Source organism: Lates calcarifer, linkage group LG20, assembly GCF_001640805.2.
Source record: "Lates calcarifer isolate ASB-BC8 linkage group LG20, TLL_Latcal_v3, whole genome shotgun sequence".
In the NCBI taxonomy this organism is placed as follows: domain Eukaryota; kingdom Metazoa; phylum Chordata; class Actinopteri; family Centropomidae; genus Lates; species Lates calcarifer.
The window spans coordinates 11,901,835-11,923,453 of NC_066852.1; the positions used below are offsets into that span (position 1 = coordinate 11,901,835).

Genomic DNA, 21,619 nt, shown 5'->3' on the forward strand with positions numbered 1-21,619 from the left:
TGAAAGTTAATGAAAAGTAGAGCACCCTTCAAATGAATGTGCACAACAATTTAAGAACTATGTGGTGAAAACTTGCTAAAATCACCGAATAGTTGTGTGAGTTAATTTGTACTGTGTAGATTTAGCTAAAGAAAACACATTTTTGTTTTTAAAAAAAGAGGTGAAAATGATTTTAGACTTGCCAAAGTGTACAAAATTAATATATTTTCTAGCTCATATATTCTATGAATTTTTGCATCCAAAAACTCCTAGTCTTTTAAAATTATTTGAGTGTAATCAAAGTATTAGTCAGAACAGCTAAAATAAACCAAAAAGCATCACAAACCAAGAAAACAAAGTTCATGTTAGACTTTGTGTCCCACTCTCTGTCCTCAGTCCTGAACCCATGGCTCCATAAATAATGACTGGCAGCTGAAATGGGACTTTGTGACTTTAAGATGTGACTCGGGGAGATGTGGTCTATCTATTGTTGATGAGACAAAAGCGCGAGTCAGATTCATATAGGAGTGGCGGGGAATAACTTCTCATATCCTCAATATCACAGTCACAAAGCCACCCAGCAAAACTTCAATAACCCCCACACTTCTCTCTGGACATGGGTGAGTGCACAGAATTTTTAATAACTCTTATCATCTATTTTTAATGTGATTTGAAAATGTGAATTTCAATAACTTGCTAATGTTGCCTTTAATATGTCCTTTCTGCCCTTAGACATCATGTTGCCCTCATGCACTGTGGGCAAGATTTGCTGCAAATGAATCATTTATCAAAAGTATTTTGATATCCACATATAGATTATTGATCATTTCATGTGGATTGATTGGATTATTGACCATCAGTGATTAACCCTTTGCCCTTGTTTTTAATATATACCATACTTTAACATGCAATAATGATTTCAGGGCACTGAAAAGAAAACAACAGATGGTCTCAGCCAGGATTATTTACTTTTCAGTAAAGAGAGAAATGCTCTTACCTCCCCTAACCCCTTGTAACCATAAGCCAGACTGGAATCAGAGTGGCTGACAGAGATGGGCTCTCATCATGCCAAGGCCATGCCAGGTCACTCATGTGAAAGAGGTCAGAAACTCCCACACGTGTCACGGGTATAAATTAGCAACTTTCCATGAGAACTGTGGACTCAAACAACTCGTGCTAACAATTTTTTCTCACTTACACACAACTTATGCACTAACTTTAACATTTATTTATTTATTTATTTTTACAAAGCTTTGCAATCTAAATAGATTTTCTGGCACCTACTGCAAACTGCAATGATGCTTTTTGCACTGACTCTAAGTGGAGGTTAAGACGGCCTGTATCACTCTTCCACTGTATCACTGTTGTAGCAGGGCACAGCTGAAGCGTGGGCGTCTGCAGGCACTATCATTTTTAGGACTCTAGCAGTCTTCCTGCTGTTACTATTTATACTTTAGTGGCAGTTTGTTTAACTCGCAGCCTCTGTTCCTTCCAACTAAAATCCAACAATTTGTGAAATTATCAGACTGATTTCTCACAGTGAGATAGTCACCTAAGGCACTTAAGGATTTCACAGTGTGTAGCAACATAATTTTGAGTGGGGTTGTTGTTGTTGTGAAGATATTCAAATTGCCCCCTCTCGTTCATTATGCTTCCACCCACTCTTTGAACACTTGAACCCAGCCCCCGCTGGCATTGACACTCAGTGCCATGGTACCAGTGTCGTCCAGCTGTGGATGGAGGATGGCCTGAGTAGTGACATTGCCAGTGGTGTTGAGACGGTCCTGGTGATGGTCCCCCCACCCCACCCCACACACCCTGCCAGGGCATACTACTGTGTGTATACTGTGGCACTATGGTCTTTGTTTGTTTGACATCGCTGCCCTTTGTTCCTCTCTAATCATGGCAAAGACAAAGGATATTGTATCTGCAGCCACAAAGAGAAGCTCTTTCTTCGGGGCCCTGAGGCCAGTGTTTCACCACCATCTCTCACTCTCCTGGTGACGCCTGTGTCCGCTGGAGAAAGAGGGCTGGACCAGAGTTAGTATAGGGGTTGAGATGTGAGGTGTTGGTACGAACAGAGGAGATTTCACATACGGATGAAATCAGCGCAGAGAGGCTTATTTTTACAGTAGCAACACCTTTGTAGGCAGCACTGTACATCACCGGTTGGCACTGGGATCTTTCTTGTTGTGGAGTACAAGATCAGAGGCAGCAAATGTTTCCGGTCAGGCAGCCTTGGCTTTGCAAAGCCTTAGGTGCTTTCCTCTATCCCATTTCTGCCAATGCTTTTATTAACACTGTGGATATTTGCTACCCGCTTCCACAGCACAGCTTACATTGGAGGAAGTGCGTGAGATTGTCGTGAAGTCAGTGGTGACTGCTTTTGTTTGGACGCTTTATTGGGAATCGCTGCTTGAACTCTTGTTTATCCCTGCTGTCTAATTTTTTTTCTGTTGCTTTCTTGCCTGTTGGTGGGGTTTTGGTGTATGCTCATGGATTTGCAGACAGAGCGAGGCCTTTTTCATAGTTCTCCCGACGGGGCGAAAGAGTTCCCCACCGCGGCGTAGATGTGTTGTGTGGTTATATGTGCGGTGTGTGCCGCCTGTTTGCTGATATATTATGCCCCCTCAGGTTGTTATGATTGCTGTATCCGGTGCATTGGGGCAGTGCCCTACCCATCCCTGGTGGCCACCTTACTGTGCTATGCTGGCATGGGATTATTTTGCGGCTGTGGGCACGAAGCGTTGGCCCAGACCGCAGTCCTCGTCGAGACTTACTTCGCCCGCAACGTTCAGGACTATGAGATCATGGCTTCCTTGTGAGTGAATCTGCATTTAATTCTCTTAAATTGTGACTTTTGACCTCTCAAGAGTCGCTTCCTTTTGCTGTTTTACTGACTTCTCCCCCACCCTGTGACTATCCCAGTATCAAATACTTCCAGTATGTGATCTATGGCCTGGCATCATTTTTCTTCCTCTACGGTATCCTGCTGCTGGCTGAGGGTTTCTACACCACAAGCGCCGTCAAGCAGACCTTTGGTGAATTCAGGAGCACCCAATGTGGCCGCTGCCTCAGCCTGACGGTAAGGACAGGGGGTGGGGGAGGAGAGTGGAGGAGAGTGGAGGAGGTGAAGAGGGAGGGGAAATATGATGTCAGGTCACTGTTAAAATGCTGAATCCTGGTTTGCTCCTAACCTCAATGAAATGTTCCTTGTTTCTGCGATTTCTGCACAGAATCATGAATTATGGTTGATAGCTGATTTAATGACAGCACATTTATCACACTGAGACCTGAGCTTCCGCGCCACGTTTCTCTGACCTTATATACTGCACTTGTTATCTCAACAGTTTATCATAGTGACGTACATCTTGGCCTTCATCTGGCTGGCGGTGTTTGCCTTCTCTGCTATCCCGGTCTTCTTCTTGTTCAACATGGAGCAGACCTGCCACAACATCAACATTCTGGCCGAAACAACCCCCAGCATTAATCAGCACGGCTGGATTTGCATGGACGCCAGGCAGTATGGTGCGTTGTTCTTATAATGACTGACCGCATGTCCACCTGATGAGAATGTTAATGCGTCCTTGAAAGCAATGAATTAATCAGTGCGGAGTGGATGCAAAACCAGCTGTTGAATTAGTTATGAAATAATGAAGATAACTGTGCCCGTGTCTTAATTCCATCACTGCTGTTTCCCCCTTGACGTGCTGTATGCAAGCAGGAACTCAAATGCATCATAACTCATCATGATTCAGCAATGGTAAGGGACACATCACTTACGTCATGTCTTCATTTAAGGTCTGCTTCCTTGGAATGCAATGCCAGGCAAGGCTTGTGGAATGACCTTGGCATCTATTTGCAAAACCAGTGAAGTGAGTACAAGAATCCAATATTCCTTCACTTTCAAATCAGTGTGCAGTTCTAACTTACAAGCGGATGGCTGTGTGAGTGAGTGTTTTTATATGATGGGATGACACAATATATAAAATACAGAGAATTGGTTCAGATCTCTGAATATAAGTTAAACTGACCTGTGTCTCTTACATCTTACAGTTCTACGTCACCTATGACTTGTACATAGCTGCATTTGCTGGTGCCGGAGTCACTCTCTTAGCACTGGTGAGCGGTTGTTTTCTGGTCAGGTTGAATATAGGTTCATTTTATGTATTTAAGCTCCTTGTGTTAACTACCAGCAATGAAATCACATTTAAAGCATCTGTTCACCTAAATTATAAAAAAGGGATATTCAGTGGTATTTAGCCACCCAGATTTGGTTTTGTTTAGTCACATTTCACAGTATCTGTCTCTGAGATTTTGGCTGCCGTCCCAAGACAATGGAAGCGAATGAAATTTAGTTTATGGTGCTTTGAAAAGTGTTGAAAAATGACTCAAAATCTCTCTCCCAAAAACACAGTGTCCCTGTCGCTCTTTATGATCCACAGGCCTTGCTCTGAACAGTCTTCAGCAGTTTGTAGCAACTATTTTCTACTGAAGAAGTATTTCCTACCGACACTGTTGACAGCAAAGTATGCGAATTATCTAGAGTTGCAAGGATGCTGTCAAAGTCAGTTTCCATTGTGAGCACCACAAACAAAATCCCAGTCGCCTCAGTTGCATTGTAGTGGCAGCAGAAATACCAGACACTGATATCTCAAATCCTGGACAGCTCTAAACTAAAACTTTCTGTATGTCTGCCACTAGGTAAATATATTATATAATATATAATTTTTTATAATTTGGGTGAACCAGCCCTTTAAAAAGATGATTCTTAACCTTTGTAATGGAGCCAAATGAATGTTACCTGTTTGCTTTCCCATGCTGTTTCTAATTATCCCAGCACAAATCTTCCTCCCTCTATATCAACATTTTCCTCTGCAGTTTCTGTATCTGGTTGCCACCACCTACAACTACGCAGTCTTGAGGTTTCTGGGCAGGAAAGGCATCCGCTAAGTACAACATCTCAACCCTGTCTTCTGGCTATGAGATGGACACTCAACACATTTCCAGCACTAGATCTCCTTTTATCCTCTTTGGAAACAGCGACTTCCAAACCTGGATCACCCGCTAGTATTTCTTTAGACCTATACCAATAACAGACATATGTTTCTCATCACTATTTTGTATGAACAACAGGCAGAGAGATGAAGATAATTCACCAACCTCAGCAGCTCTCTCTGGCCTTCACCTCAAATCTTCCTCTCATATGATTCTCTTAGCTTTGTTGTTCATTTTCCTCTTTCCCAGGTTGCATTCGTCATTTTACTCTATTTTTTGTCTGAGGCTTCACTGGTGCCGATGCTGTTGTCAGATTGTGATGCATGATGTTTCATGAATTATTAAGAGTAATGACAGCTTGCCTTGCGAATTGTAACTGCATGCACACTGTTCCGTATTTACTGATGCATACTGTATATTGTCTCTGAATATGATTTTGTTGCTGCCTCATTTTCACCATCTCGTGTGGACTAAAGCAAGTGAAGCTGAATGTACCAAAGTCTCTCTGCAAGGGTTAAATGCATCCTCCCATCTCCCTGTTTGCGTTCACTTACAACACATGAACTTTGCATTTGCTCATAACTCATTTTTGCTTTGTTTAAATGCCACTTTGCAGGCGGGGGAGGGACACCATACTTGTACCATTTCATCCTGGAGGTTTTTCAGTTACTGCTTAAGATGAGCTGTTTTTATGTCACTGAGGTGTGGATGCTTCAATAACTTGCCTCCAGGTGTTTGATATGTAGCCATGCTACTTAGTGTTGTTGTGCTCATTTGAAATTTAAATCATTCATTCATATAAATCTGAGGCATTAAAGTGTGGTTTTATTTTAACCATATGCAGTATGTTGCAATAAAATCATTCATGCTTATTGTGAAGTACTTCATTTAAGTGTCTTTGGCAGTTCGAGTAATACATTTCTTACATACATTATGTCCTTCAAAAAAAACCTTCAGTAGAGAAATTGGTTCAAAAGACAGAATACAGAGTCAAAGCAACAGCGGTGAGATTCTCAGCCTGTACAACACATTAATCACTGTATGCATTATATCTCCTGACAACATGTTTGTCCCAGTTAGGCTTCAGATCTTGTGAGCTATTTCAAAGCAGCACCCACAGTGGATCACTTGGTCATGCAGGAATATGGGGTTGAGCATATCTCCCAGGACCAGGGCACACACACCACACTGCAAAAACATACTCAGCATTAACGTTATGCAGTGACAAGGGCATGTCAATCAATATACATACACAGTACATGGACAGTATGTCTCCTGACTGACACAACAGACCTTCAGACAGTCGGGGTGGCAGGTCACTGGAGGTTCGCTGAGTGTGATTTTGACGTTTCCATCAATTACTTGGTCACAGAATGAACAAACAGCCCTGCTCTCTACCTCTCTGAGGTAGAGAGAAAGTGAGAAACAGATTATCACCCCTGTAATCTTTGTGTATCAACTTTGGATGTGTACCATAAAAATGCAACTGACTTAAACTGCTTATTTTTGCATGACTAAAAAATGTTTGAAATTCCAAAATTATGTTGTCTTTAAAGTGAGATGTTACCTGGTCACTTTCAGAGTGTATGTACTTCGTACTTCCTCCTTGGGCTTTTGAAAGATTTCAGTGCTACAAAAATACAAGTAAAAAAATTCAGTAGAAAGTGTGAATATTATATGGAAAAGTGAATGTTCAGTTCAGTTAAATAAGAGCTCACTTACGTGTTGGTGTCATCAGACTGGTTCAGTTTTGACTCCTCTGAGTGGGATTGCTTTGGATCTTCCACAGACTCAGGAGCAGCTTCAGTTGTGGGTGGCTCCACATCTAATGCATCAGTCAGTTCAATGGCTCTGCCTGATAACTTTTCCTGAACCGCTCCAGCTTCTGAAGCGGGCACAGGTTCAAGAGCATCCTCGATGTTCAGCTCCATCCCACGATCTGCTGCGTTCTCATGTGCTGGCTCAGCACTTTGCTCGACAGCAGCATTGTTAACAGGCTGGACTTCACACTCAACTACCTCTTCAGCTCTGGTCTTCAAAATCGGTTCTGCTGGAGCTGCAGACTGAAGTCCAGGCTCTTCAGACTCGACCATAGTTTTGGCAGCAGATTGAGCAGGCAGTTCAGATACAGCATGTACAATTGTTTCCACAGGGCCTTGTAGAGCAGCCTCTTCTCCTGGTGTTGCATTATTTACAACAGGGGCCTCAGGTGATGACTCCACCACAACCTCACCTACAGCTTCAATAGTTTCTTCTGCACTTTGCTCTGGAGGGCATCTCTCACAACTCCCCTCTTTAGAAGTTTCAGTATCACATTGTGATTTGGATTCTGCCTCTACCAATAAGTCAGGGACTAATTCCACACTGTTTTGGAGAGAGGCCTCTTCTCCTGGCGTTGAATGAATCACATCATTCGAATCAGGCATTTGTACTGACTCCACCACAACCACAGGTACGGCTTCATAAATTTCATCTGCAGGTTGTCCAGTTGAGTCTACCCCAGCATCCTCCAAATGCATCCTCCAAATGAGTGCATTTGCTGGCTGTGTTTCAATTGGAGGTTCCTCTTCAGGCTTCGGTTTAACTGCAACAACAGCAGAAACTTCAGCAAGGTCTTTGCTCTCCCCTGTACCAGCCACGGCAGAGGTTTCTGCTACAGGATCTTCCACGTGATCACCTGCAAAGACCTTGGCTTCACTGTGTTCTATGTGTGACTGTTCAGCTGTTGTATTGGCATGTTCTCCCTTGTTTTCTGCAGCTGTGCTGGCGACAGTTTTTTCTGGTTGTGCCTCACCATTTTGGATGGGGTTTTCTGTGGGTGCCCAGGGCCTGTCACAGAGGAAGTCACTTATCACCAGCTATACATTAAAAAATCCCAACACTCAGCATCTTTAAATTTTCTACTTGCATTTACAGCATCATATACTAACTTTGTATTGTCTGCAGTCTCCACCGTTGACCCCTCAGGCTCTGGACCTTTTTGGGGAGGAGTAACTTCACCATTTGTCTGATTAGCTGAATCACTAAAGTAAAGAGCAAAAAATAATAAACTTGCAATATAAATTCATCTGGTATTAGCATTCAATTCGATGGTTTAAAAGTTCAGGCTTAACTGAGATTAATAATGCAAACCTTGAAACAAGTAGATTTGCAGAAGAGTAGTAAGTAGTGGCTTATGGTTTGCTCAGTTATTTTCAATTAAAATTCAGCACATACGTACCCTTCAGATGAAGCAAGCTGTGTCGTTTTCAGAGGAGGACTCACTGGAGAATCTACTGATCTACCGGGTAAGAAAAAGAAGCACACCTTGAAAAGAACCTTGGCATTTATAACCTTATCGCAGACTACAAAACAGTAGCAAATAATATCTCGCTAATGAATTCCACACTACCAATGAAAGATTTCATCAGCTTAGAATTTCTTTGGCTTAAAATTGCCATCAAAGCCAAATGTTCCTCATTAGGAGAGTTTTCAATTTCAATGATGCAGCTGGGATCTGACTTTCAGGTTTGTGCAAGGGATAAAGAAAATGTACTTTAATTGTACGACAGCTAACTTGTCTTTTTTACTTTCAGTTTCTTCTTTTATTTACATGAGAGGTTCATCTGTGTCTTTCACCAAAAAAAAGTTCATTCTAAAAAATCTGACCTGCGTTATAGAGGATGAGTACAACTAGTTACACATGGGTCTACAGGACACCAGCATGTGATCTGAGTGGTTAAAATCAAGCCAGCTACTTTGATTGATGAGGCAAAGCTGACAAATAGAGCCTTAAATGTCAACACAATGGGTATTAACAATGAAAATATCACCAAACACGTTTCACTGAAGTGAGGGGGTGGAGCTGTTCAACGAGGAATGTGATCCAGTTACATGCATGAGTCAATTTATTCTCAGTTTGTGCTTCTCATCTATTACTATTGCTGTCAATACAAGAGAGGCACCCAAACATGGACTAGAGTTAATTATGCATCCTGATAATGATGTAACTCTTAATTTGTCTGCATTTTGACAGCAGCTAATGGTCCACCTGCAGCTTTAACACTGAAAGTAAGGAACATCAAGTGTCACTCATTATTAAGAAAATGAGCTAATGATTCAAAAATGATAGTCATGATGTCTACTACTCACATCACATGGTGTCCTCATAAATGGCATATACATATTTGTCCTAATTGGTCCATCAGTGTTATTGTGTTAATGTCATGCCGTGTTATTAATTATAAACATGGAAATGTCATATAAAATGCTCTATATATCTAATGCTGTGGGTAACATGGTGTTAAATAACATTCAACACTAAAAAATTTGGAACAATACAAATAATGTTTTATAAAAAACTTTAAATTTAATTGTTTTATTTTTCTTTTTTTTCTCGTTTTTACAATTTTCACATGATCTTTTTTTTACATCTTTAGTTCAATGTCATTCGAGCAGTGTAATACAATTTATTAATTTTATCTGCACATAATGTACAATTGGACACTTACTTTGGTAACAGGAACTTTAATACTTTTATTTTGAAGACAGCTTCACTAAGCTTCCGGTTCTGTTCCGCTCTCTCCGTTGGAGGAGCAGCGCCTCATGCTAGTCAGAGAAATGCCTGGTTTAAGTAAAGTGTAACCGCTTAATTTCAATTTTTTGTTACCGACAGTCATGTAACAGTGAGTGTAGATTAAACACCGCCATGTGGTTTTTGTGTTTGAGCGTAATTTTGTCTCAAAAACATCCAGCCGTCACGTTATTGTAGCGTTAGTTTGCAAACAGTAGCTTTATGGTGCGCGGCGTCACAACAAACAACTACAACCAACACACTAAAACTTAGTGCGACGACTCCCCAAGACCAGTAAGTCAGTGGGCGTTTTAACAGTTTCTCTACGTATGAGGACAGTTTTGTCTGTGGCAGAAAGTAAACGTACAGTATCATTGTTAGTAGCTAAATTTACCGGTGCTGCCATCAGGAACCCGAGGTTAAATCAGCTTCGCGAGTTAAGGAAAAGCTCAAAGACCCTGTTTTACATTTGAGACGATTCCTCTTTGTGAGAGAATAAAAAGTTCAGTTTTTCTACACCTAGGCAACGATCAAGTGCAAATCGATGATTTAAGTGAATTTGGACAATAATAATATGGAAAGTCAATAAAGCCCCTTTGTTTTAATAAATCACATTTTTGTCTAACAGATCTGAACAGGCTCTAAAACAGTTTTCATACACGACCTGTTGATCCAGCTCTAGTTTGACTTGTCTGCATTGCTGGTACTTTACATCTGACATCTGTGGCCTGGATGAAGAAAATGCAGAAAAATCATATTTTTGATTTAGAGCTGGTTTGTGTGTTATGGAGGGACTAAAAGTAAAGCGCAATGATTGCTTGTCTGTCTCCATAAACTGATAAGACATTCATCCAAAACGGGGTCCGGATCTTAATCCCTGTTTGACAACTTTGACTGGTGTAACAGCAGAGAGTCAGCTGAGAAATGTTCCCAATAGGTTTTATTTAAAGTCCCCTTAAAACAGATGCCAACTTCAGCCTTATACATCCATCCATCCATTATGCAGTGAAAGTGAATGCTGGGTGCAGGATATCCTTGCCCTGGTTCTTTCTGTCTGCATTGCATCAGTGAGCCACAACAGATAGGACAGCCATCTTGTTAACAAAACTTGGATCAAAATGAGGCAGTGACATAATCCCTTTGCAAGACAGGAAAAATGCCAGACGGAGCTGATAGTTTTTTGTTGCTGGCAGGGTGAAAACATGGGCATTAGTTTAATTAAGTGATGTGGATTATTATATATATGTATTATTGGTTACATTTGGGTTTGTGCTTTTGATAATACATATTTATTGGTTTGTTGCTCTCATACTGGTTTAACACCTCATTCATGCCTGCATTTCCTGTGCCATCCTAGACAAAATGCCATCGAGAAATCATCTTGACAAAGTTGGGAGGAAGAAGAAGAAGAAATGGACAGAGGAGGCCATGGAGCGTGCACTAATCGAGGTGAAGTCAGGGAGGTGCACAGTGAGACAGGCTGCCAAAGAGTTTGGAGTCCCTAAATCTTCACTGGGGGACAGAGTCAGCGGAAGGGTGACACCAGGGAGTCGCAGCGGGCCAGCTCAGCTTATAACATCTGCCGATGAGGAGCTGTTAGTGGAGTTCTCCTTATACATGTCCAAGCATGGATTCCCACTTACCAAGCAGCAGCTGGTGTCCTTTGCCTCATCCATTTATAAGCGGCAGCATCGGAGGGTGGCATTTTCCAAGCTGGGCCAGACCTGGTGGCTCAATTTTAGAAAACGGCAAGAAAAGAATATTACCATTCAGCCAGCAGACAATGTTGTCCGTGGGAGGACAGTATGTGTGAGGAAGGAAGCAGTGGATCAGTTTTTTCATTTGCTGAGCACGGTCATCGACGCTCATGGTCTCAGAGACAAGCCTCACCAAATCTTCAACTGCAATGAGACAGGCTTTCAGCTGGGCAGGAAGAGGGTGATTCTCCCCAAACCTGCCAGTCTGGGCTACAAGCCAATGCCAGGCTCGAGGGACCACATCTCTGTCCTGGCTTGCTTTAGCGCAGCTGGAGAGGACATTCCTCCATTTATTATCTACTCAAAGGCCTATCCAGGGGGAGTATGTTACAAGACACAAGGGCCACCACATGCCCTCTACGGATGGTCAGATTCTGGGTGTGTCAACTCTGACCTCTTTAAGAAATGGTTCCTCAAACATTTTCTTGTGCACGCACCCAAGGAGCGTCCACTGCTGCTGATTTTCGATGGCCACAAGTCACCTGTGAACCTGGAGGTGGTGGAGGCAGCTCGTAAGGAGGACGTCATCCTTCTGTGCCTTCCTCCTCATTGCTCCCACATCCTGCAGCCGCTCGACGCCGGTCTCTTTGTGCTCCTGAGGCAGCGTTTCGCTGCGCTCATTGGTGATGGCTGTGCCACAGATACGCACTTTGCAATAAGCAAGAAGGAGTTCTCTGGTGTATTTAAAGGGACGTACTATGTAGCAAAGGAAGAGGAGGGTGTCAGGGTTGTCAAGGAAGGCTTTAGGAAATGTGGCATCTATCCGCTGAACCACTTTGTCATTAACGAGGGTCATTTAATGCCATCGCACAGCATGGGCCCAGCAGCTGATCCATCCCTGTCCGCATCAACGCCAGGAGTGCACACCGTAGGAGACCTCACAGCTGCTGGACCCTCCTTGTAGCTCATTACTACCCAAGACTATCAATCAGCCATCAGTACCTCTGAGCTAAGAGCCTTCATGCAGAGTGCTCTGCTTGTCAGCTCGCGAAGAAGAAAGGGGTGTGCTGATATTAATTACTTGTCAAAGTTGTGCACAGATTTAGTAATTGAGTAATAATGTTTTAATGCTGCACAACAGTGGTTCCCAGCCTGTGGGGGTGCCAAGTTAAAACTAAGAGTCAAAACAAAAGGATTAATAAAGAGAATTATAGGCTGTGTTTCTGCTTTACAAAAGTATGCTTTCTCTTTTCTGAATATTTGCTAATTGTTGGATATGTTCACCTCTTAAGACCTCAATCAGTCCTTTAGACTCAACTATCTGAGAAGGAAAAAACACTTTTGCTTTGAACTTTTCTCAATTCATGTTTGCATAAAGGGCCTAAGTTGTGTGTCAGAGCCTTTCTCAACAGCATGTCATGAAGCTCGCTTCTTGTGTTTAGATAAATCTTGTAATTTTTGAGAAACAATTTAATATCATTGTTTATTTAATATTTACATTTTTAGCTGCTTTTAACACCATTTCCTGTAAGTTCTAGACGTTCACAAGCTAAATGTCACGTGTCAACAGAGGGGCGAGCCCATGAACGAGTGGAGGGGTCACAGCTAGCTCAGGCATGTCTGTAATAACAACAGGACAGAGAGGAGTGAAGGCTGTACAAGTTGTTAGATTTCAATGATTTCAAGAAAGAAAAGAAGAGAGTTGGTGAGTTTTACTGATGTGGAGAAAACCAAGTTACAAAAGCGTAGTACTTTTTGTGGACTCACAAAATAATCATTGAACTTTTTTCAAACTATGAAGGTCTTGGTTTCTCATAGCAAGTGTTTTAATGGCTGATGCCGATTCGTCTTAGAATATGGAAAGTAAACCTCAGGAATGAGAGATTGCATTTAGTTTCAGGAGCTGTGTGAGGCTAAGCCAGACCTGATGTCGGGACTTTGACTCTGTTAAGGCCGTAACATGTCACGAGGGAAATCACAAGCCAGAAAGGATAGCAACTACTGCTGTATGACAAATTTACCTTCAGCTCTGTCATTTCTCTTGTATGAGAATGGTGGTGAGCCAGCACGTTAAGCTAACTAACATCAAGCAATATAAATACAGACAATGCTTGATTTCTATTACGTCTACAAGCTGTATGCTCTGAACTAGCTTTTTAATTCTTTACTGATCAAACAAGTTGTTTACCCATTCAGTGTGTATTTATTGATCCAACAGATCTGAAATATGAGAACAGATTCACCTCATTTCCCTTAAAATACTTACTAAGATAAAACCTTATCCACAATATTTAGTGTTTTTTTAGCTTGAGACACTTGTGTCACATTTATTATGGTCCAGTATTCACGCAGAAGTTCCAATTAAAAATCGTGATTGTGATATGTGATTACTCCTTTGTAGTGTTCAAGCCTGCTGTGAAACACACTGACAGAACAGAGGAGTAAACATGTTTTTTTTTTTACCCTGACACTGAGAGGAGAAATGATAACATGTCTCTGAAACAGCTAACTCACTTCAGTTGTGAATCTTTTATTCCTTTGCTGGAGTACTCTACATGCATTTGGTCCATTGGATAGTTACAAACGGAATATATTGTCTAAAATATCTAAGCGCTATTGAAGAAAGTCAAGCCCTTTTATGATTTTGGGCAGCAGTGTCTAAATACATAAGTATGTTCAACTACATAATGTTTTCTATTCTCTCAGTAGAAAGGAGCCTACAGTGTGACCTCAGGGAGAAAATCCACAATAAAGGATTTTTTAAAAAATATTTTGCAGCATAAATGTGTCCATACTCTTAATAATTCACTAAAGGGGGCTGTACTTGTGTGTATGTGTGTGTGTCATGTACGTGTTAAAGTCAGGTGATGTAATACCAATGCAATGCTTGACAACAATAGCCAGGCAGGGATCGGCAATGTATGTATTAATAATTATAATTAGTGTTCAAACAGTCAATGAATGTTTCAGAACATCTTTACGGTCTACTTAAACATAAAGTAGATGACTCTGAATGCAGCTTTATTCATTTATGATTATTGAATGCCATTTTACAGAAATTGATTGATCTTTTTTTATCCTCCGCAAACTAATGAGATCAGTGTTAAACACAACTGTGCCACGATCACTAAGAACTTAAGGCTCGTGAAATATTTGTGCAGCTCACACTGGGGATTCTTATTTTTTATGATGGTCATTAGGAAGCTAAAAGGAAACTTAAGAAAGGAGACAGTTAAATCAGTTGTGTGTTTTTATGTGCCCTGAGGTGAAATACATTTACTCGTTTGCTCAAATACTGTGGGTGAGATTTGTATCCAAATTAACAGCACTTAGTCAACCTGCTAAAGCACAGGTCAGCCTGCAGCATGCTGCAGGTCTGTACGGATACAGCAGAGCCAAGGTAATGTTTATGTATGTTAATATCACAGATGGTGATTTGTGACTGAAGCCTGAAACATTTTTAGTCATTATTCGCCGACACAATAGAATCAAAAGACAATTTCAGTTTGACTTCCAGAACTGCCACCATGTTGTGTCATGTCGAAATGGGTCTCAGCAACATATTTCAGAAACACTGGAGATATGTATGTCAGACTGGGGTCTGATATTTAATATTTATTTATCACATGGTTTCATTTTTTGTTCTTTTGTTGCTTCATTTTATCTTGTTGCCATATTTGTCAACCCAAAAGTCAGGGTTAATTAAATCTTTAAAAGAATGACTGCTGGTCAATCACTTGTGAATTTTAGTGTACCTACATCAGACACAACTGTTAAGATTTAGTTTGCTAAATATATTTGATATATTTTACTCATATATTTATTGGTTTTTATTCATTTACTTATTATCTTTTTTTTCTCATATTAAAATTACTGGTTTTTACACATTCTTGCACCTGTGGTATCTCAAGTATGTTAATCACTTCTTCTCTAACACAATTTTGATACATTTTTGTCCTTTTTTAAAGAATTTAAGATTTGCATTAATGTTCACATTTGAACATTTAAACTGTAACACTCACTCAAATATCTTGGCCGTGGACAGGACGTATGACTTCTGCCTGACTTGAGCAGGTTTGGTCTCCACAGCGTGGTCCATCCTGTAAGACAGAAGTTGTTATCAGTGTGCATGTGCAGTTATGAGTGTGCAGCATGTTGCACCATTTCTTTTGTCAAAAAAAACAGTGCTTGTGATGTAGTATTATTAGAAAAAACTAGACAGATCTAAGAGGGACCCCATAGCTGTCATGTTGTTTTTATGAAAAATCAGTAGGAGTGATTCCTTGCGACACCGCAGCACATCAGTAAGACTCAGAAAAAAAACATGACGACTTCAGCTACTGCTTTAAATGAACTCTCTGTTTTTGATGTTGCGCCTTAGCTGCTGAGTATACCGTGCTTTGTCTTGCTTCTCTTTTTCCTGTGTAGATTTGTGGATCCAGCTGCCATCGTTCTTCAGTGCAGTCCGCACCCTGGTGGTTTTAAACACCTGGCTTCTGTCAACATCTACAACACACACACTATGTCAGGGTATTCTTAGACACCAAGAATGCTTGCATGATATATTTAATCTCACAAGATGGTGAAATATTAGATTCAAGAGTGACTTACCTTTTGACATGATGCTAATATTTTCTCAGATGTTCAACCTGATTAAATTATTTGTAGATGAAGTTATGTCAGATTTGTTTTTTTAAACATCAATTGAAGCAGCACATTACTCACTGTGTGCAGAGCTGTATTTGCTTCCTGTCTGTGCATTTTTCTGTCTGTCTCTCTCCCCTCTCTACTGACTTCAGACCTGTTTAATGACCCTGCATCTCACACACAACCCGTAAAACTGCATTCTGCATGGAAACAGCTCACGCAGATTGTAGAAGTGACAAGTGACAAAAACTATTTATCTTTTGTCACCAACCCCACAGGACAACTGTGTTCTGTTGAATCAGAATTTAAAGCATAGATAAACAATGAAATGACAGAATGGTTAATCTCTCTCCCAGTGATAACCACATTTTATGTGAAAATAAAAGCAGTATATATCATCTTAGTGTAAACAATGTCATCCTGTTATGTCACGGTGCTCAAAATCCACTCTTTCTCTGAATGTTAACCCACCTTGTGTTTACAGTGTCATGTCCTGTCACACTGTGCATCTCATCTGTGTGCTCTTTGAGCTCCTGTTAACATTTTGACCTGCACTGAGTGTTTTAATCTCTTATGATGAATCTTTCTGGAGATGTGCCAGTGCCAATTAACCAGGTCAAATTCATTATGCACAGAAAATGAGAGCAATTCAGACTTTGTAATGAGCCCTCACCCGGCACAGTCATTGAGCATGAAATCAGAAACAGTGCAAAGTCCACTCCTGATCCATTTTGTGTTCTCACCTGTTAAGTCAGCTGCGTTAGCACCGTCAGAGCGGAGTGGTGTCGAGCCCCCTCTGGATCTATGTCTGGCACAGTTGGGCAGGTAGAGACATTTCAACCTGAGCCCCCACCCACTGTCATTTCAGATTCCACCCGTTTTTAGTCTGAAGTGCTCCACCTGGATGCTGCCATGCAGGTCGATCAAGTGGGTGGGTGGCTGGGTTGCTTTTCACGCCATTGGTTTATTGTTGATGTTTCTATGAATGTGACATGACACATTCCACAGCTGTTTTTGAGCAAGACTTTCACAGTTGCACTTTCCTGAGAACCAGACTGAATGAAATAAATAGCTTTCAAGCATTATTCTTCCTGCTTGTCTGTGTGACAGGCTTACACTCTTTAAACCAACCCTACAATTTTGTACATAGTGGTGTTTTTCTTCCAGTGACTTAAGCCTTCTACACTACACTTACTACACTTTAAATGTGACTAGAAATGAAAGCAGCTCATTAATTAAGGACATTTCATATGAAACTGGCTGTTCCAGCTGGGATGATGCTAGGAATCAAGAGAGACCTGATCTTTAGCTCCTTGGAATTTAATCTACCACCTTATCAGAACCTTCCAGTGTCATTTACACTGAAATTCATCTGAGCGAAGTGTGCATCTTCACCAGTGAAACTGAAGCAGGCACACACACATTAAACTTAACCATAGTCTTTTATGTTAAGTGACTGAAAATTTAAGTATCAGGGACATTGTCTGTCAAACAAAGAGGTCAGGAAATCATAATCACTCTGCCAATACCATTGTTTGTATTTGGCAGGGGTTTTGCATCGTGCCATCACTTTTCAGGGTTTTATTCTCAAGTTTACACCTGGCAAATAAAATAAGACCTTTTAGAAAACATGATATTTGAATGTTGTTTGGAATCCAGCAGAACCTCCTCCGTTGGTTTTCCTCCTTGAACCTCAGCCAACATCTTCAGTAAAAATTCTTAGTAGTCCCACTGCATGTTATCAAAACAAAACAGAGGCTTTTAAAGTGATAAATCACATACAGTACACACAGAAGTGACATGGTGGAATGAGAACAGGTGCATTACATGATAAAAATTGTTGCAAAGACACTTGTGGTTTTAACAGCGTTTTTGTTCTTCATTAAACTGCATCCTGTATACACTGATATGTGCTAAAGTGAAAAGAGGAAATTTAAAATGATATCATTCTGTAAATCAGAATATCAATATCAATAAATTTTCCAGATGTGATCAAATCTGAGATTATCATACAGTCATTGTGACTTCATGGCAGAATTAATATATAACAGGCATCAAATGTTTAATTGTGTGTGCTTTGATTTGATTAACTTTCAACTTTTTCTGTTTTTCTTTTTTGAATTTTATTATGATTTATGTAACTTATACTCAAGTATGCATGTGTTTGGTGTTTCACCTCGCTACATGACCAATTTCCCCTTGGGGACAATAAAGTTTAAATTGACAGCTGAACAGCCTTGTTTTCCTGAGGCCATTTTCGTTCATGGTTCGAGGTCATTTATTGTCATGCTAGTTCTGAAAACTGGTCATGATGATTTGATAATGTGAGACCTCATGTTAAGATATTAACACTGGCCTAAGAGTGCAATAAATATAAAGTATTTAAGTCTCCAAAATCCATGGAAATTTCCTTTACTTTGTCCCTGGCCTATCTCCACCTCAATGTATTACTCACATGTGTACTGCATTGCACCTTATGTATAATTTGATCATAATACAATCCCAAATACTCTGCAAATTAAGGATGCAATGCAGCCAAAGTGGGTCTACTTTCAAGGCGTCTGAATGAAAAACTGCTGCCATGACCGTGTACTACACACAACCCCACAGACTGAACTTGAGTACTGTATGTTCAACTTAACTAACAATGGCAACATGCCAGCTTTTAACTCACTGTGCTATAAGATAAAAGAAAAACATCCTGACATGTAGGAACTGGCAGGTCTTTTTTTAAGGACTGAATGCACCTCCTCACTCAGCACGGGACGCAGGCGTTAGGCAAAGGGTTTGTTGTGGGGGTTTTTAAATGCGTCGTCTGATACCATGTGCCCCCTACCTTCCTCACAACTAAACTGCACATTAATGTGAAGGCACTTCACTTGTTCTCACTGGCAAAGGTGAAAACAAATGAAGCTATAGAACTGTTCGCTTAACATGTTCTCCATACCCTGATCACAACAAGACATGTCTCGAGTATTAATAAATCTAATATCTTTTAGACTGATACGAACAACTACGAATGTATTGTAATGTAATTAGTGGGTATAATTATAAGAGTGTTGTCTCAGTTCTGAGTGTTTGTGAACGCACCTTTTCTACAGGAAGTGACGTATATCGTTATTCCTGCTCTTCATTTTTGTCGTGTGGTGTTAGCAGCTTCGTGAGTATTTTTTGTTGTAAATTAGTTTTCTAAATTGCCAATTATTTGAACTTTGGTTTTATTTAAAGATATATAATTTTCTGTAAGAATTAGAACTTTGACGATATACAGTCGGTCGCAGAGGTGAAATAGTTTTGTTTTTTCTCCTCAGCACCGTTGTTAAATCTGGTTAGCCTGGTGGTTAGGCTAGCTCTGTAGCTGTAATGTTAGCAAGCTAGCTTGTGTTGTGTACTCAATTATTCACAAACAGTCGTATCTGTTTAATATTATAAATTATATGTCAACCAAAGACATGATAACAATAACCTGGGTGTTGTTTTGATGCGACCCCTTAGAATTCTTATTTACAGAATTAGTTGCTTAGCTTGGTAGTTAATGTTCTTCTGTTATTTCATGTCTGACGCTTGATCAAATTAAATTAAGTTACATTTGATTATTAGTTAATGCATTGACTGGGAAATTGGTGACTTCAGTAGCATAATCCCTTATGTGATTTTATCTCAACTGCACTGGTAGAACTGCTACACTGCAACACAATCAAATTACTTGTAAATTATAAGGGGTGTTCCCCTACTCCGATTTTTAGTCAGCAGCAGAGTCTGCTTAGGTTCCACTGTCTAATACATAGAAGGGGAATGCAAGATAAGTTTAAATGAAGAGATGGGGATGAGGATACTGCCACTCCATTATGGAGAGATTGTTTGGTTGCAACTAAGGAGTACTTGCATTAGCTTTCATAGCTTTTCTTCTTTCTTTTTTTACAGTGATGTTTACATGTTTGTTTTCTTTTCATGTGTATGCCTCAGCAGAGCCACCCAAGATGACTACAGCTGCAAGACCAACGTTTGAGCCGGCGAGAGGAGGGAGAGGTAAAGGTGAAGGTGATTTGAGTGCTTTGTCTAAGCAGTATTCCAGCCGAGATCTTCCAGGTCACACCAAGATCAAGTACAGGTCAGCAAATCAAACATGAATGGAGTTAAATTTTGGGTTGAAATCCGTGTGTCTCTGAGAGCACTGCTGGATAGCGATACACTGATTTACATCCTGTAAGATACTCTATGAATTTTTATCTCTTATCTGCTCACTCTGAAGGTGGATATATGCTGGAAGTTAAATATTTGTTAATTTTGTCTCTGTTTTTCATCTTCCCAATGCTCTCCCATCCTCAGGCAACCTACTCAGGATGCCCCTGAGGAGGTGCGTGCCCGTGACTTCCGCAGAGAGCTGGAGGAGAGGGAGCGTGTCGCTGTACGTGAAAAGACCAGAGAGAGGGGACCAAGAGGTTGGTTTCTCTGCAGATGTTAAACTTGATGATTATAAAAGATGTCTCTCTGTGTATATTTCTGACCAAGTCCCTTATTTTTATATTAAGTTTATACACATGGAAACCAGTTCTTAAAATACTGTACTGACCACATTTTTGCAGAGCACACCACATCATCATCATCTTCATCGTCATCTTCAAAGAGGCCCAGACTGGATCAGATCCCAGCAGCCAACCTTGATGCGGACGACCCTCTCACTGATGTAAGTGCTTGCACTGCAAGTCTTCGTGAACGCACGGTGATTAACTCTCATTAAACTCCCTCACTAATGATGTTTGTTTGTTTATAGGATGATGAGGATGAGGACTCTGAGGAGGACAGCGATGATGATGACACCGCAGCTCTTCTGGCAGAACTGGAGAAGATCAAGAAGGAGCGGGCTGAAGAGCAAGAACGCAAAGTAAGTTATTTCAGACTGATGTGTTTGTACCTGCTGTCTAATGAATGGCTGACAGCCAAGATCAGCAGGTTCTGGCATGTGTCACATTTGAGAGGAGCGAAATGTTACCCCATTTTGTTTGGTGAATTTACATCTTTTCCCATCTTAGGAGCGTGAGCAAAAGGCAGAGGAGGAGAGGATTCGCATGGAGAATATCTTGAGTGGCAATCCATTGATTAACCTGGCAGGGCAACAACAACAACAACAACAACAACAACAGATGAACCAGAGTCAGACTACATTCAGAGTCAAGAGAAGGTACCTCACATACAGACACTTACACATGCATAGTACAAGTGTTGTATTTGAGAAAACAAAGTTCTCTTCAACAATGAATTTGTTAATATCTTTTCAGGTGGGATGATGATGTTGTGTTCAAAAACTGCGCCAAAGGAGTGGATGAGGCACGGAAAGAGAAACGCTTCGTCAACGATACGCTGCGCTCTGAGTTCCACAAGAAATTTATGGAGAAATATGTAAAGTAAAGGACTTGGTTTGTGTTTATTTTATTGTTTGTATTTTTTAAATTTCATTTCTTTGGTCTCTCCCTTCCAGTTGGTAGATGGCATTCAAATACATTCTGCATTTCAATTAATTAGTCTCTGTACAATCAACAGGTAAAATTTGTATATAAATAAGTTACATCTTTTGAATAGCTCAAAACAAGATGGATTTAACTGTTAAATGTGATTCAGCATTTGAGTCTTTCTGCAGCTTTTTTCTTTTTCCTTTAATTTCAATAAACAAAAGTTTGTGTTTGAAATGGCTCCCAATTTCTGTGAAGAATGATCTGATTTTCTAATATTTATTCTACATTTTGTT

General features: G+C 40.5%; 4 protein-coding genes across 6 annotated transcripts; 3 read left to right on the top strand and 1 right to left on the bottom strand.

Annotated features, from left to right (window-relative positions):
• The first annotated feature begins 457 nt into the window (after window positions 1-457).
• On the top strand, window positions 458-5,849 carry plp1b (proteolipid protein 1b). Of its 2 annotated transcripts, none has more exons than XM_018692221.2 (7): window positions 458-599; window positions 2,614-2,800; window positions 2,908-3,064; window positions 3,330-3,507; window positions 3,781-3,854; window positions 4,036-4,101; window positions 4,861-5,849. In XM_018692221.2, the coding sequence occupies exons 1-7, from the start codon at window positions 596-598 to the stop codon at window positions 4,930-4,932; spliced, it is 738 nt and encodes a 245-aa protein (XP_018547737.1). In that variant the 5' UTR covers window positions 458-595; the 3' UTR covers window positions 4,933-5,849. The 2 variants fall into 2 exon arrangements, with proteins under 2 accessions (XP_018547737.1, XP_018547736.1); XM_018692220.2 differs by lacking the exon at window positions 458-599 and adding an exon at window positions 1,936-2,237.
• si:dkey-125i10.3 (fibrous sheath CABYR-binding protein) lies at window positions 5,733-16,825 on the bottom strand. The gene is made up of 10 exons (XM_051078519.1): window positions 16,617-16,825; window positions 15,838-15,875; window positions 15,621-15,732; window positions 15,249-15,326; window positions 8,198-8,257; window positions 7,908-8,000; window positions 6,700-7,806; window positions 6,545-6,607; window positions 6,271-6,379; window positions 5,733-6,165 (listed from the first exon to the last, which is right to left on the bottom strand). The coding sequence occupies exons 2-10, from the start codon at window positions 15,845-15,847 to the stop codon at window positions 6,061-6,063; spliced, it is 1,737 nt and encodes a 578-aa protein (XP_050934476.1). The 5' UTR covers window positions 15,848-15,875; window positions 16,617-16,825; the 3' UTR covers window positions 5,733-6,060.
• si:rp71-1d10.8 (uncharacterized) lies at window positions 9,530-13,996 on the top strand. The gene is made up of 2 exons (XM_018692217.2): window positions 9,530-9,823; window positions 10,887-13,996. The coding sequence occupies exon 2, from the start codon at window positions 10,892-10,894 to the stop codon at window positions 12,188-12,190; it is 1,299 nt and encodes a 432-aa protein (XP_018547733.1). The 5' UTR covers window positions 9,530-9,823; window positions 10,887-10,891; the 3' UTR covers window positions 12,191-13,996.
• Window positions 16,826-18,953: 2,128 nt separating the features above from the next.
• cwc15 (CWC15 spliceosome associated protein homolog) lies at window positions 18,954-21,560 on the top strand. 2 transcript variants are annotated; one of them, XM_018690959.2, is made up of 7 exons: window positions 18,954-19,033; window positions 19,843-19,984; window positions 20,203-20,315; window positions 20,460-20,560; window positions 20,648-20,758; window positions 20,907-21,055; window positions 21,153-21,560. In XM_018690959.2, exons 2-7 carry the CDS (start codon window positions 19,854-19,856, stop codon window positions 21,280-21,282), a joined length of 735 nt encoding a protein of 244 aa, XP_018546475.1. In that variant the 5' UTR covers window positions 18,954-19,033; window positions 19,843-19,853; the 3' UTR covers window positions 21,283-21,560. The 2 variants fall into 2 exon arrangements, with proteins under 2 accessions (XP_018546475.1, XP_018546476.1); XM_018690960.2 differs by having other exon boundaries at window positions 18,958-19,033; window positions 19,840-19,984.
• The last annotated feature ends 59 nt before the right edge of the window (window positions 21,561-21,619 follow it).

Coding starts and splice junctions, on each gene's coding strand:
- cwc15 (XM_018690959.2), top strand. CDS start 19,854: ATGACTACAGCTGCAAGACCAACGTTTGAGCCGGCGAGAGGAGGGAGA. Junction 19,985..20,202: donor CACACCAAGATCAAGTACAG/GTCAGCAAATCA, acceptor TCCCATCCTCAG/GCAACCTACTCAGGATGCCC. Junction 20,561..20,647: donor CGGACGACCCTCTCACTGAT/GTAAGTGCTTGC, acceptor GTTTGTTTATAG/GATGATGAGGATGAGGACTC.
- plp1b (XM_018692220.2), top strand. CDS start 2,198: ATGTTTCCGGTCAGGCAGCCTTGGCTTTGCAAAGCCTTAG. Junction 2,801..2,907: donor TATGAGATCATGGCTTCCTT/GTGAGTGAATCT, acceptor TGACTATCCCAG/TATCAAATACTTCCAGTATG. Junction 3,855..4,035: donor CTATTTGCAAAACCAGTGAA/GTGAGTACAAGA, acceptor TACATCTTACAG/TTCTACGTCACCTATGACTT.
- si:dkey-125i10.3 (XM_051078519.1), bottom strand. Junction 8,258..15,248: donor TCCACGGCCAAGATATTTGA/GTGAGTGTTACA, acceptor CTTACCCGGTAG/ATCAGTAGATTCTCCAGTGA. Junction 6,166..6,270: donor GCCACCCCGACTGTCTGAAG/GTCTGTTGTGTC, acceptor ATGTTTTTGCAG/TGTGGTGTGTGTGCCCTGGT.
- si:rp71-1d10.8 (XM_018692217.2), top strand. CDS start 10,892: ATGCCATCGAGAAATCATCTTGACAAAGTTGGGAGGAAGAAGAAGAAG.